This window comes from Ochotona princeps, chromosome 7 (genome assembly GCF_030435755.1).
Source record: "Ochotona princeps isolate mOchPri1 chromosome 7, mOchPri1.hap1, whole genome shotgun sequence".
NCBI classification, from domain to species: domain Eukaryota; kingdom Metazoa; phylum Chordata; class Mammalia; order Lagomorpha; family Ochotonidae; genus Ochotona; species Ochotona princeps.
In genome coordinates, this window is record NC_080838.1 from 63693704 (window position 1) to 63709843 (window position 16140).

The following is a 16140-nucleotide window of genomic DNA, read 5'->3' on the forward strand; positions in this document are numbered from 1 at the left end:
CCATTGACATATATGAGAGCTGAATGGGATGTGGGACAGACTGAAATAGTGCGGCACAAACCAGCAAGCGTGGAGACCAGGGTAGGGGGCAGGCCTGGTGGGGGTTATGAGGAGTCGCCCCAACTAGGCTGCAGCTCCCACTGGTTTGCATGAGGGCTGGAATGAAGTGAGCAAGATCGGGCTGGGCTACAACACCCATCAGTTCATGTGGAAGTCGGGGCTGGAAACAGAACTGACCCAGCAGTTGCAACGACCAACATGTGCATAAGCTGATTGGGGCGTCGGAATGTGCTGGACCCTGTACTGGCAAGCACATGCAAGAATCAGGTCTGGGATCACCTCAGACAAAGTTTCTTTGGAGATCCCTCCAACTGAACTGCTGATCTCAGAACCCCAACCATGAAGAGACTATGTCAGGTAGTGGATTCTGAATAGATTTCATTGTGATTGGAACACTGAGATTGACAGCAATTCAGAGCTGTTGAACTATCAAAACTGCTTGAGCAGGACCCTCGGAGCGTGCCTCACATTGGGACTCTGGGATGGGTGGGAGGCTGGGTGGGGCTTCTCCTTTTGTTTCTCCCAGACCCCTGATACAGGGGGAAAATGATGATATTAGTGTGGAAACAATGGTCTTACCTACATTCATGTAGCCCTTGACCCTTTGTACCCCAAGCAACTATGTAAGATTATATAAAAAAGTAGAATGTTTAAAGAAATAAGTTCTTATTATAGTACAAGTTGGTTATGAGTAGAAAACTTGGGGACTCTTAAGAAAGTGTAATGAGCTTATAGATAAGTTTGGAATGGTTAGATACTAAATTAATAGTCAAGGAGACAACCGACCTGTGTTAGGGGCGATGACTAGATCAAGAAGAAGGAGGGTCAGCTTCATACCCTGTTGTCTGTTTTCTAGAAATCTCCTGCAATGGAGAACTTACTTGATAATAATTTTCACAAATATGTGTGTGTCTCTGGAGCTCACTTGTTTCCACTGTTTCAGCACCATATTTCAGGAGTGACCTTATTTTATTTTATTTTGCTCTTTTGGCATGTGTTAAAATAGCATATGATGTAGACACACACACACACACACACACGCAAGGTTTTGTGTCTGATATCTGCAAAGCCCTTGTTGTCAAGGTAATACTTTCTGGAATTCACCTCCTCATCTCTCACCTTCAGTAGTGTGGAAGCTCTTCCTGTTTGATTTAAAATCTTACCATTCGTTTACCATTGCAAGAACTTCAGATTTAAAAAGATACCTTTTTCTGCTTTTATTGAGAAACCAAAATTCTGGAAATAATGTTCTAAGAAGGCTTTTAAATTCATACTTTAAAAAGGAATTTTGAATTTATTTTGAATAGCTTTTGCTACAATAATCAGTTTATCTCTTAATATTTTTGTAGTTTTATTTATTTTTAGAGGGTGTTGGAATCTAAAGAAATTTCTAAAAATGAGCCCTGCCTTTAGCCACACATAGTAACCCGTTCTTAGCAGTATTTTGATAGTAATACTCTGTTTATGTTCCATGGTGGCATTAGTCATGTTGAAAAAGAATATTCCATGTTGTTTGTATCTTTTTCACTCACATTGCCTCTTCCATGCGGTTAGTACGCAGTCGCCCGTCCGTCTACTCCTGCCCCCGTCTGTTCATGCATACATGCATCTATGCTCTTGTTTATTCATCAGAGATATGTTAAGGTCTTACTGTATTTAAAATGTCTCACGAAAGTGGATACATTATGAGACTTAAGACTTTGGGAGAGTTGAGTAGATTAATATCCATAGGTAAGGGTTAAGTAATGTGCCTTAGGAATTTGCAGTTAATGAAGAAAAATTTGCAACTTTTAGGGAGGTGGGAGAGTGTTTCAGAAATAACTTGGCACTGAAGCTGAGACACTCATTCCTTGTGGCTTTGTGCTACTTCTTAGCATTTAGTAAATCAAATGTGGCTGAAGATCTCAGTTCAGAATATGCTTGAAGATATTTTTAGTATTTTTGTTTGCAAAGTTGTAGAGATTATTAAGTACTTATTAAAGTGACAGAAAGTACTGTGCAGCCATCTGCCCCCAAACCCACGTCCTTTTCTTCTGCTTCTTATCGAAGAAAATGTAACTGATAGTTTTTCACTTTTCTTTCTTTTAATATTATATTACTTTATTTTCAGAGGCAAAATCAGCAAAGGCTTGGAGGATTTGAAGCATGTTAGTCCGGTAGGAGAGACATATATCCATGAAGGACTAAAACTTGTGAGTTCTTTTTTTGGGGCTGGGGTGGTCGTATGATCATTTTAATATCTTTTTCTTTATTTTTGAATTTTATTTTTATGGTGAACGTATTTCAAGTATTTTGCAATACAGAGTCAGGGCAAAGTTTTACTTCTCATCCTACGCGCCCTGCTCTCTGAAGTTCTTTATTATATCCATAGGTAGGGAGAGACCCGTTTCCTCTGTGCTAACATGTAATTCCTTAGAGAGTTTAAAAACTCTTTCACCTGTTGGCTTAGGGCAAGTGCTTTCTTATTTTTTTTTAAATGCTTTTTATTGTGCTAGAGATGAGACTGGTACTAAGCATTTTTTGCCGTGGTGATAAAAGTTGGTATGGCACTTTGCCTTTTAAGGAATTTTCAGTTTTGGTCTGTGATTAAAGTCAGATGAGGCCAAAAATCTATTCTTATTGAAACCCAACAGCAACTACTTTATCTTGCGACTAAGTGCATATTTCAAATGAAATGCCCCCACAAAATACCCCGTTTTAAAAACCAGTCAGTGTTTTGATTTTTGTCTGAGTTAAAAATTGAGTTTGATGAAACATGCTGGTTAAAAGTTAAAATTAAATTGTGAGTTGGATAATTATTCTTCATTTTCAGGCGAATGAGCAAATTCAGAAAGCAGGAGGCTTGAAAACCTCCAGTATCATAATTGCTCTGACAGATGGGAAGTTGGACGGTCTGGTGCCATCATATGCCGAGAAGGAGGTGAGTATTGAACTGTAACAGTTCTCCCCACCCCGCTGGACAGGGGTACCGTCTCTGCATAGAGAGCTGGATATCTGAATAATTCGCTTCCTCCCTTTCTCAACAGGCACAACTATCCAGATCACTCGGGGCTAGCGTCTATTGTGTTGGTGTCCTTGACTTTGAACAAGCTCAGGTGAGTTAGGACAGATAGGAGAGCACTGTTTACACACTTGTCTTTAAGGTTAGCTTGTCCTTGAGTATGTGTGGCAATAATCAATTGGTAAAAGATTTCCTATGAAAATATATATATATTTTTTGTTTAAAATGGCCATATAATGAGCTCTACCTTAATCATGTGAAAAATAGGTTTCATGACTGAGAAGTGAAACTTTGTATTTCTTGAACACTTTGTTTTTGCAAGTTAACATAAAGTACCTTTTTGGATTTTAATGATATGAATACCCCTCTAATTCAACAAACTCATCATGTCAGAGATGTTACTTTGATGGCGAACTTGACCGCTAGGTATGCAGATTTGAGAAGTCTGTTAAGCAAAATCCGTTAGTAATTGTTTTTGAGAATTTTTCATTAAGTTTTGAGGGTTCACATAAAAAAACTGTGGCTTTTTTAAATGCGCAAAATTATGTTTAAATTTTTGCCTGGGTTAGTCACTTCTAGAGCTCTCAATTGTTCTGGAATTGCAGCTTGGGGCTGAAAGGGCTTCATGGATCTCAGATCATTTCATGGAGATTCATTTAGATGCTCACACTCAGTGTCTGACCATAAACAGACCACCCTCGTAAATTTATCTTGTGCAGTAATTTTTTTTCAGATGAACTGAGTTGATTGCAATGACTGTGTAGAGTTTCGTGTGTCTACTGCCTCTTAATTAAGTTTTCTTCCTTTTCCCAAAGCTTGAAAAAATTGCTGATTCCAAGGAACAAGTTTTCCCTGTCAAAGGCGGCTTTCAAGCTCTCAAGGGGATCATTAATTCTGTGAGTTTTCTCATCATTTTATCCGTAGTTTAGTCATAAGTAGAATTCGTGTTTATCCGTAGCACACGTAGTCGTTGTCTAGAGTTTAAGAAACACAGTGACTTGGTATTGCAAATGCAGTGTATCTGAAGATCTGGATTTGTGGATAGGTGAGATTTGTTTCTGATTCTTGCCTGTTGGGCTACCAGAGCCTGAGCTGGTGATTTCGAGTTAAGAGATCCGTAACTGCCGCAAACACTTGTGTGTTTTGAGCTTGGAGTTAATTGTCTCGGTATCTTGCAAATGTTGTAGACATAGACTTTTTAAGGAGAAATGTACAATAAAAGCTGAGAAGGGGCATCCTTGATCACTGCTTCCCACAGCGATGTTTCTTTATTTTTAGATGCCAGGCAAGCCACTTGGGCTGGTGGTGGAACGTTCGTTCGTGTGCAGTTGTTCTTTATGCGGACATGATGAATGGCTTCCCCGGGGGCCATAACGTTTCTGTTTAGCATGCAGTGGAGCTGTCTCTGGTGGTCGTTAGATTCTGGGCTCCCCTGAGCAGGAGATGGGGAAAGGAGAGTGATGAAATGCAAGGCGAAGCTCTGGGGCTTTCACAGCTGAGGTTTATCTTGCATTTTACTGCCTTTTGCTAGAAGCACTATGAACAGTCGCTATTAAGTATTTATGATATTTTGGTAAACATCATCCTAAAATGAAGGTGAATAATGTATATTCGCTAAGCCAAACCATTTACTTTAATCTTTAGGTATTTATGAAAGAGGAGAAAAAAAAGTCTGTTTCTTAACATTGGATTCTGGGATGTAAAATTTCCCTCTAAACATTATGCTTTGCAGAAACAGTGAGATTTATTGGATTTCTTTTAGTAGCATGTAGATCCCCCCTTTTTTTTAATAATGGAGTTTTGTAGAACAAATATAATTTTGTTTCATCACATGTCAATATTCCTAGTGGACAAACCAAATGTAAAGCAGAATGGAGCAGAGATGTGTTTTAGAAGCTCATGTTTATTATAAAGGTGAATTTTTAGGGAGAAATTGCAGTGTGGAAAAAAATAATTTTATAGTTGTGTTCAGGAAAATTATTTTGTAGCATTTAAGTTTTGCAGTACAGGACAAAGAATGGGTGATTCAAAAGTGAGGCTAGTCAGTGGACAGTGTCTTAAACTGAATTCTATTATACTTGGAAACTTGGAATGATTTTTGTCATTATCATGGGAAGGAGAAGAGATCTTTTTAATCATTTTCTTTGGATGTAATATATACATGTACATTTGTATTTGCACACATCTGCATATACTTAATTCAGAATTCTGTAGATGGTGGAATAGTTTTCTAAGATCCTATCTTTTCTTTTTTTTTTTATTACATTGCATTATGTGACACATTTTCATAGGCTCTCGGATTTCCCCAACCCCTCCCTGTACCCTCCCCCCATGGTGGATTCCTCTACCTTGTTGTAGTATTACAGTTCAAATTAAGTCAAGATTCTAAGACCCTATTTTTATGGGTTATAATCACAGACTCCCTTTAAGGAAACAGATCATTTGCTATTAGAGGAAATGAAGTTATTTTATTTATTCATTTATTAAATTTAGTTTTTCTGTTTGTAGTATGGTAACTTTAATAAAACTCTTATTCATATGAGAGGCAGAGAAATATAGGGAGAGAAAGAGAAAAAGCCAGAGATAGAGAAAGAGAGAGAGTGCCTCATTTGCTGGCTTGTCTTCCAGATGTCTCAGTGACTGAGCCTGGGACATGCTGGTCCAGGAATCCCAGCCAGGACGTCAGTCAGGTCTCCTTCCTGGCTGATAGGAACCCTTCCTATTGACTCCTCAGGTCTGCATTAGCAGGAAACTGGAATCTTAACACAGGCCCCTAGAAAATCATTTAAACATTCTACTGTAATTTGTGGGAGAACACATTGTTTCAACATTTAGGTTTCTATCCAGGCAAACATGATAAGTAACATTTTTTGGAATGATGGTATAATTTTCCAATCTTCACAGCACATATGGAGATTTATAATTCATTATTATCTGAAGGAACTACTGGTGAAAATAAATTTTCTCTCTCCTGCCTTCTTTCCTCAGGTTTCTTATTCTTTCATTCACTTAACACAAATTTAAATAAGGCAAATTCTTTTTTCTAAAGAACTTAAAGGAAATGGTGATTCCAGATTTGAAATATGGTAGTCTCCTGCAATATTTACTATGGGGATTGGAGGAAGCACTTTCCATGAGTCACCTTTTGGGATAAGAAGGAATTGTGACAGAAGTAGTGGTAAATGCCATGTGAGTGTAAGCTGGCACAGAGAAGTAGAATAGATTTTGGTTATATGATGTTGTTGCTGTGTGCGAGCGAGATCACACGAGAGATGTCTACGGTTTATTAAGAGGTCTTTATTAATCAGACTTGGTGATAATAGAGCACAATAGCAAATCACAAGTCCATATGGCAATCCAACCAATCATAATCCCAAAAGGAACAAATGGTCATTACCCTTCAGTCCACCCATTAAGCTGAAGACCTATGTCCCAGCTTCCCCAACATTGCATGTTCCTTAAGAGACATGCAATGAATAACCTGGACACACTTTCAAAGCTGCAGACATTCACCTTTCCCTGCCTTCTCTGCCCACATTCCACTACTGCTAGGCCTCACCTCTCCATGCAACTTATTAGGATGACGTGGGAAATGGGGAGGTATGTTATAAGTCTTTGGCAGTTGTCCTCCTGTGCGATACAATAAAAGGAAGCCTATTATAATAGATACAGTATGAGATTGGGACTTGAAAGACCTGGGTGTGAGTTTCAACTCTGCCATTGTCTACACATGTGACTTGGTTTATGTCCTGTGTTGCAATTTCTTTGAATGCTAATGGTTTTTGCCCATCAGGGATAATGATTTTCCTTTATTGAGTTGTGTTTTCAATTAAAGTGAGATAATGTTTGCAAATGACCTAAATCAGAAGAGCTGGACTTGAAGGTGTTTGGTGGGAAGCTCTGAGTGGCAGGAAGCCAGGATGGGGTCACCTATGTGTGACCAGGGCAGTCTGCAGGAGAGGTGGCCAGTGAGCCATATGATCAAAGCCCCCTGTATAAAAGCGTATGGCAGTGAAATGAAAGAGGATCCAGTTTAGCAGGGAGGTCACACCAAGGATCTCTGGGTGGTGTAACTACACCATGTCAAGTATTTGGGTGTTTCCTAGCTCCAGATTCTTAGGCCATGAAATCAGGATCCAGGCAACAACTGAGAAGCAAAATTCAGTGTTCCCATGACAAATGAGAAGTAGAATTTCAGGACCCCACACTGAGAAAAGGGGAGCCTCAGTGCCACCTATGAGGGTGGGGTGCGGACCCCCGTGCTAACTCAAGTCAGAGCAGGAAGCCAGTTGTCAGGAGGTGGCAGCACTTCCAGGAAATCAGTTTTCAGGGCTCATTTCAGCGTTGGGATTCCAAGTTTTTCAGAATAAAACATGATAACTATGAGGAAAGCATTCAATACACTCCGTCTTTCAGAATTTAATCAGAAACAGGAAAGGGTGAACCTTTGAATGTCACATCTTTTGTCTCTTGCTGAGCTCCAAGGGATATAGTGAATATTAGCTGGGCCATATTACCTCTAATGATGACAAGGATGATACAAGTTAGACTAGACATGAAAAGGTAAATTGGGAAAGCATTACAGAGCCAAGAGAATCTCAAATGTCATCATATATAGAATTAGAGGGCAGAGAGCAGGGAATCAGATGGAGCTTGAATGTTGTGCTTCTGACTACTGTGAAAACCTGGGAGTCATTAATGTGTTACAGAGGTGCAGGGATGTTGCTGCACAAAGAGGAAGAGGGCAGAGAGAGACGAACTGAGCTTGCTGAGATAAATACCCTTAGGGTATTAAAAATTCAGGGACAGTAGTAAAGTTTGAAATCTGGAGAACCGAGACCCCATTTCTCTTCCTCCTCATCCCATTCCGTTACCCACACACATCAGCCTACGCTTCTATTTTTCCATTTCAAGTTATCTTTAAAATCATGGCATGTTTTACAACTTATCTTTTAATTTCCTGGAAGGTGATTGTGGGATGTATTTTTGAAAATAAATTTTACTTGAACTATTAAAGGACCTACTGACATCTGAATGCCTCGTGAGTTCTTAGTGTTTCATAATACAGTGTTGAGACTGAAGCAGTAAAAATAGAACAAAACCACAGGTTGATGAATAATAGGGAAAGAATAAAAAAAAACTATTCTGGTTATCCTTCCTTTTATTTCTAAAAAAAGGTGGCAGGGCATATTACTGTTTGGAATTATGTTTTCATCTTAAAAAATAAAAATAGAAAGTATTAAGCTGAAGGAGATGAATCGGTTATAAAGCTTGTTTTGTAAGTAATCCTAGTCTAAAAGAATTGGGAACATTATAGCTTAGGTGATGGAAGTTAATTCTGGAGACTCTGAGTTTCTAATGGGAAGTGTAGTAACGTATTGGGAAGAGTGTGTTCATCCATACATTTAAGGAAAAGTGGCGTAGATGAATTTGAAATGGAGTAATGAAAAACACGTCTGCTGGAAATACAGGCCTCACTTGACTTTTGAAACAATTATTTTTCTCAGTTGTGTCTGTTGTTGTTTTGTTTGGAGGATGTCTAGAGCTATATTATTGAGTAAGAGGCACAAACACACTTTGTGTCCAAGTAAATTAGTTTCCTAGGAGAACTGGGTACCTAATAAACACTCTGATAAGATCTTAGCCTAAGCAGTTTTAACATGCTCTGCTTTCAATGTTGGCTGCATAGTGGTGGAAACCTCTGTAAAATTATGGTTTGATGGAAAATTTCACATCTGAGCAACAAAAATACATTTAGGGGGCAAAAAGCCAGAATAGGTGAGACTTTCTTAAAATTGGAAATCAGCATCTAGAACTCCTGTTGTACAAGGCTGGCAGTAATGTGAGGATCACTGTTAAGTTAGAGAGTGGGGATTTCTTTTCTGTCTCAGGGTATTTAGTACTGAATGTAGATGAGATGTCTCACTATAACATTATTCACATTAGTTTTATGAGGGTTGTGGTTATGTTCCGCCTAACCTTGCTTTCAGTCTAATGTATGATACAGAGTGGGGATGTTGTTGCTGTGTGCGAGCGAGATCACATGAGAGATGTCTACGGTTTATTAAGAGGTCTTTATTAATCAGACTTGGTGATAATAGAGCACAATAGCAAATCACAAGTCCATATGGCAATCCAACCAATCATAATCCCGAAAGGAACAAATGGTCATTACCCTTCAGTCCACCCATTAAGCTGAAGACCTATGTCCCAGCTTCCCCAACATTGCATGTTCCCTAAGAGACATGCAATGAATAACCTGGACACACTTTCAAAGCTGCAGACATTCACCTTTCCCTGCCTTCTCTGCCCACATTCCACTACTGCTAGGCCTCACCTCTCCTGGAACTCCTGACAGCACACAAAGCAGACAACATTATTATATCCATTGTCCCATCTAAGCAGTACACAGGGACCATGCTCAGGGGATTACCTGTCCTGGGTCAGCCAAGAGTCGAGGTGCCAGAGTAATGGAAGCACCTGGCCAGAAAGAGAGCAAGCAGCCCCTGCTTCACAGGTCTTTTAAAGGGGCCTGTGAGGGACATGGTTACACAACAATGCAATACCATCCCCTCTCAGTTGATAGGTGAGTCACAGGTGGGCAGGAGCGAATACCTAAGTGTTGTGGGCTAAGGAGTTGATTAGTGCTCATTGGCATGGGCAGGAATAGGAGCTGGGCTTGTAGCTAAAACACCTAGACTAATTGGACTTCCAATATCCTGGCTAATTTAGGATGTGGGGGGGGGGGGTGGGTGGTTGAGGATGGAATTAACATTCCATTGCTGTTAGGACCCACCTTCAGGACAGAGGGTAGAGAACACAGCCAAATTTCATTTGCCCACTGTCAATGGGTGCTGGCTATCACTGGCTGCACCCCATAACAGGGAAAATAATCCTAGCCTAATTTATCATTATCAATGAATGAGATCATACAATCTCAGAACATTTTTGAAAATATGTTTTAAACTTGTGTAAGCATAGCAAGCACTAAAGACATTTATGAATATATATAACTTTAATTTTTTAAAAAAGATTTGTTTGGTTGAAAGCTATAGTGAGAGAGAGAGAGAGAGAGAGATATCTTCCATCTGCTAAATCATTCTGCAGATGGTCACAAGGATCCAGGGTCTCCAGTGTGGGTCACTGGGAGCCAGGGCTTGGGGAATCTCCTCTCCTTTTCCCATGCCTTTAGCAAGGAGTTGTAGTGAAAGTGGAATAGTCTGGGGCATGAAGCAGTGCCCGTATTGGATGCCCATATTGCATGCCAGCATTGTAGGCAATGGCTTTGTCTATATCATCGACCCCATAACTTTGATTTTCTTCCCTTATTTATGGTCCTCTAGTTACAGCTCTTGAACACACGTGACAATAACTCAGTTAATCCTAGATTAAGGAAAAGGAGCATTAGCTTCTGTAGGCAAGCCCACTGAAGTGAGTGCCTTATCCTTTATCAGTGCATGTAGTCCCGTTGTTCTTTCCTGCACCAGTACCATGTCAGTGCTATTTGGGTTACTTTGGGTCATTCATCAAACCCGTGTGTTCAGGGCAAGGCAGAGAGGGAGAACAAGGGGTCATCACTGTTCAGCTCACCAGGACTGATGGAATGGAGAACATTTTCCCCAGTAGGACAGGGGCACTGTGCAGAGAACTGTAAAGGCAAAAAAGTGTCCATGATAGAAAGAAAAAATCAGTACAGTTACAGTCCATTGTGTTCAAACATATTTCAAGTATTTTTGACATATAAAGATTCTTTGAAATGTTTGTGGAAAGTGTGTATTATGGAAAGGCTATGCATGAATTTCAACTTTTTCACAAAGATTTACTTATCTTTTTTGAGAATTTATTTTGTTTGTCTGAAAGTGTCAAAGATGTCAAAGATGGAGAGACAGAGAAAAAGATCTTCCCTCTGATGGTTCATTCCCTAAATGGCCACAACATTCAGGACTGGGCCAAGCCGAAGCCAGGAGCCAGAAGCCCTTCTGGTCTGGGTCTCCAGTGCTGAGGCCAGGAACCTGGGTCTTTGCTGCTTTCCCATGTGGTTAAGGAGACAACTGGATAGAAAGTTCAGCCATTGGTTGAAGCTCTGTTCTCAAACTTACCTTTTAATGTCATTTTTTTCCGCCTACTTTTGAAGCTTCCACACAGATTCTTATAAAGCATCCTATTTCTTCTAAATTCCACCTAACTCAAAAGTAGTATTCGTTATATAAAGTGATTTTTTTTCAGATCTTATTGTGAAACTCATTGCGCAATGTTCTAATTGTATTTGCATAAAACATCACTCTAGAGTGTCATTGTTTATTTGATTGTTACTGTAGTTTAAAAGTCAAGTTCACTTTGAATTAATAGTTATGTCTGTGATATTTAATGAGAAAAGTAAACACATGCTGTTGGAATATTTAGACAAAATAAAATGCTAGATTACTATTGTTAAAGATATGTTTTCTCATTTTTAAAGTCAAGAGAGAATGATCTTTCCCTTGCCTGTTCACGCCCCAGATGACCACGACTGCCAGTGCTGGGTCAGGGTTTATCTGGATCACCCTTGATAGGGTCAGGGGCCCAAGCATTTCTTCTGCTGCATATTTCTTAGGCCGCCATCAGGGAGCCGAATCAGAAGTGGAGCAGCCAGGACAGGAACCAGTGTTCACATGGGAAGCTGGTGTTGCCACTGTTGGTGTTCCTGGCCATGCTACAACTCTGGTCCTCAGTTTTCGTTCCTTAAACATTGATTTGTCAGGTCACAAAATGTGATGAGCTGTACAGGTTTTGTTTTTCATAATAGCAAATTCAACTGACTCTAAGGAAATTGATTATGGGGGAAATGAGTAAGAAGACCAATTGTAACTCTATTATAAATTATGATGGGAAAATATATTATTTTCACTTATCAGTTTTCCGCAAATGTAGTAATTGCCTATCATTCAGGATTTGTTTGCAGCTGACTGCATTGAGGATACTTTGCTGTGGACGTAGGACGAGTGAAAGACAATGATTGTGACTCACACTTTCCCCTAGTTTTTTGGTTTAAAAGTTTGTTTAGAAATTTATTACATGTGACTTGCTCTTTGCAAAAGGAAAATCCATGTTTAGCAATAGGTTGGGATGGTATCTTCAGTATTGAGCAATTGATAATATTTTAATGCTCCAAGCATTGTGAAAGAATCAACTTGACTGCAACATGTGATTACATGTTGTTTGGTTGAGATGTTTGGCAGATATAAAGAAACCAAAAATCACAAAGAAATGAGAAAAGCACACAAGAAATGTCTTTCCTAATCTTTCGACTGTTCAGTTTACACACATGGATGCTGGAAGTCAGGGAAATTAATGGTTTTTCTCTGATAAGGACACACCCAGGGTACTTCTAAACTATTTGCAATGATCAGTTGTGGGTGATGTACTGTATTCAAAATCAGTGTGAGAAAGTTACTGCAAGGGTGAATATTTAGAAGTGTTATTAGAGCTCTAAAAATGTTGGAGAAGTTTGTATAGCACACCTAAATTTAAGTGTAACACAATAAACTATTTTTAGGGAAAATAGCCCTATTATTTAGGATTGACTCTCAAAGTTGGAGGAAGAACCACTGAGTGAAATTTAATATTCCTTTTCTCTTTTTACGGAGCCTATGTAAAATAAGCTATTTTAAAAGATATGTTTTCTATATGTTTTTAAATATTGTTTCTATTGTTTCTTTTTATCTTATTATCATTATTATTTTGCATCTAGTCCAACCATTTCTTAATACCATTGATAATTAAATTTATATTCATCTGGACAAATTTTCTCATGTGCAATGGAAAATGTTATTAGGTTAATTCAAGTTTCTTGAACTAATAGATTTTTAAAAAAAGATCTCTGTTTTTTATTTGGAAAGCAGATATTACAGAGAGAGAAGGGGAGACACAGAGAGAGGTCGTCTGTCAGGTGGTTTACTCCCCGAATGACCACAGTGGCCAGAGCTCAGCGGGTCCACAGCCATGAGCCAGGAGCTTCTTTCTGGGTCTCACATGTGGGTGCAGGTCCATGGGTTATCCTCTGCTACCTTCTCAGGCTGTTAGCAATGAGTTGATTTGGAAATGGAGTAACTGGGACAAGAATAGGTGTCCATAGGGGAGGCTAGCCGTGCAGGTGGAGGATTAGCGTGCAGTACCACTGCATGATCCCCACAGCTCTGTTTTGTTTTGGTTTTTATTATTATTATTTTTTTAGTTGTTTAATGGCTCATGAAGTGTTACATACTCTCATTGTGCTGCACTTTTTTGAGAAAGTGAATGGTCAACTAAAATCAATACATATTAACTGAGCAAATAATTCTAAAAATAGCATGTTGTGATGTATACTTTTTATATTAAGCTGTGTTTTGAATAGCATTACTGTTCATTAAGGTGTGGTTTTTTTTGGTCTTGAAAAGTCTGTATTTCACTTTCCAAATATAGTCTCCTTTCCACTATCATTTAGAAACTGGAGAAAAATATGGGTACTCAAATGTGTCTTGGCTTTTGTTGTAAGTAGTACTCTTTTTGGTTTTTGAATTGGATGTTTGATCTTCAGATTGTAAGGCTTAACTTTCCACATGCTTCATCCAAACTCAACATCAGCCTCAAAGACACCACGGGTCCTAAATTATGCTTTGAATTCATCTCTCAGTCTTAATTTGTACTATGCCAAATTTTTATATTGGATACATTTTAATTATAACTTTACAGTAAGTAATTGCATGTTTCCTTATATGTCAGAAATAGGAGGTCACAATTACAACCACTGTGGCATTTTTCAGGCCGTTAGTATGACTTTTAAGTATGTCTTGCATATTCCATTGTTTTTGTAATGTGTGTACCTTATATGAACATATCAGTGACCTGAGCATTCTTCTTTTTAAAATTTATTTATCTATTTATTTGAAAGGCAGAGTTACAGAGAGGGAGAGGCAGAGACTCAGAAAGAGAGAGAGAGAAAGAGAGAGAGAGAGAGCTTCCATCTGTCAGTTCACTCTCCAAATGGCTACAGTGGCTAGGGCTGGGCTGGAACAGAGCGTGGAGCCAGCAGCTTCACCCAGGTCTCCCTCATGAGAACAGACCTAAAACATGGCCATCGTCTATTACTTTTCCATTGCGTTAGCAGCAAACTCAATCAGAAGTGGAGCAGCTGAGACCTGAACCAGTACTCATATGGGATGCTGGCATTGCAGGAAGTGACTTAGACTGGTACTATGCCAGCCCTGACTGGCAAGTTCTTAATAAAAACATGGTTCCATATATATCTTAAAATTCTTGAAAAAGAAGAAATCAATATTCTTTTTAAAAATATTTATCTATTTTTATTTCAAAGTCGATATACAGAGAGGAAAGACAGAGAGGATCTTTCATATGATGATTCGCTCCCCAAGTGACTGCAGTGGCTGGACCTGAACCAATTTGAAGCCAGGAGCCAGTAGCTTCTTCTGGCTCTCCCACATGAGTGCAGGGTCCCAAGGTTTTGGGCTGTCCTTGACTACTGGATGGGAACCAGGGCTGCCAGGATTAGAACTGGCACACGTATGAAATCCTGGTGCATTCAAGGTGCATTAGGCTGCTAGGCTATCACACCAGACCTGAAATCAAGATTCTTTAAAACCTTGTGCCTCTGTGTTCTCTGGTTACTTCTGCCATGGAGAGTTCCTTGACAAACCTGTCACTTTGGTTATTATGAAGTAATTATAAGCACTTGACTGTGGGCCAATAGCAAAGTCAGAGGATAAATATTTTTGTAACCAGTATGATTCATGGGACATGCATGCCTCTGACTTAGAAGGTGTTTTCTTAGCTCCTACAAACCTTGGCCAGTTTTGGTGCCTGAGTGTGTGTCTGTTACTTATTACCTAGTGTGGAAATTTGGCCTCTGTAGAAATCGTGCAATCTGACCACATCACACTAGTCCCAGGCTTAATCCAAATTAACATGGAGCACAGCCGAGCTACCTGCGGTGCAGCATCACTCTGAAACTACATTCATGTTGGGCTGCAGGGAAAGGTCAGCAGGGAGATCTGCTTTCATGTCCTGGCGAACATCTGTAGGCTCAGAACAGTGGGCAGTGAAGGTTACAACACCAAGGTTACATCCAGTCTTGCAGCTAACCAAATGCTAGTGGAGGCTGATGTAAGAGGGAGGGAGAGAATTTAAGAGCAAGTGCCTGTCTGCTGGTTCTTTCCTTAAGTGCCCTCTATGGCTGAAAATGAGCCAGGACCTGCATTAGCAGGAAGGTGGAATTGGGTGTCAGACCAATGCATTGTACAGATGTCTTGACTGGCGTAACTGTTAGGCCAAAGAGCTGCTTCCATACACTGTGATACATGACATGGCGTCTTGTGGTGTGAATTTTCTACCTGTAGCATCAGGCCAGTATTCGAAAGGCTTTCAGGTTTTGAAACGTTCCAGATTTTGGATTTGATTTAGGGATGCTCAGCCAGCAAAATGCAAGAGTTTATGCAATAATAACTGGCACGCGGACATGAGGTATTTTGGGAGGTGAGACAAACCTGGACAGCGATTATATTTAGAAGAGGAGCATCTGTGTGTCTAGCAATCTGGGTGAGACGGGCGAAAGAATCAGAGACTAACCTATATCGAGGGAGAGGAGGCGAGAGAGACAAAGAGGATTGCAGTTTGAATGCCTTTGCTGTCCCCAAGACTCAGGCTAGTTCTATAACTTAAAAACCAGGAAACCTAAATGTGATTGGCATCATTAATAAAAAATCTGGAGGCTGGCATCAAGGCATAGTAGACTAGGTTTTCATCTGTGGCACCAGCATCCCGTATGCGTGCTGCTTCTAGTTCTGGCTGCTCCACTTCTGATCCAACTTCCTGCTCGTAGTCTGAGAAAGCAGTGAGCCTGGCCAAAGTCTTTGGGCTGCTGCACTCACTTGAGAGACCTGGAAGAAGGTGCTGGCTTCTGACTTCGGATCAACTCAGCTTCACCATTGTTGTTATTTGGGAAGTGAGTCAGCAGATGGAAACGTCTCTGTCTTTTCTTCTGTCTGCACTCTGGCTTGCAAATAAAAATAAATCTTAAACTCTAAGATCAAATGAGAAATTTAATT

The 16140-nt window shown here is 39.7% G+C and overlaps 1 protein-coding gene across 1 annotated transcript in view; it reads left to right on the forward strand.

Moving 5' to 3' along the window:
- Positions 1-16140, forward strand: part of ANTXR2 (ANTXR cell adhesion molecule 2) — a 136657-nt gene that overhangs the window by 11368 nt on the left and 109149 nt on the right. Inside the window, exons 4-7 of the mRNA XM_058667166.1 lie at positions 2171-2252; positions 2873-2980; positions 3087-3155; positions 3877-3957. Coding sequence (XP_058523149.1) covers positions 2171-2252; positions 2873-2980; positions 3087-3155; positions 3877-3957 — 340 coding nt within the window. The remainder of the gene's footprint in view (positions 1-2170; positions 2253-2872; positions 2981-3086; positions 3156-3876; positions 3958-16140) is intronic.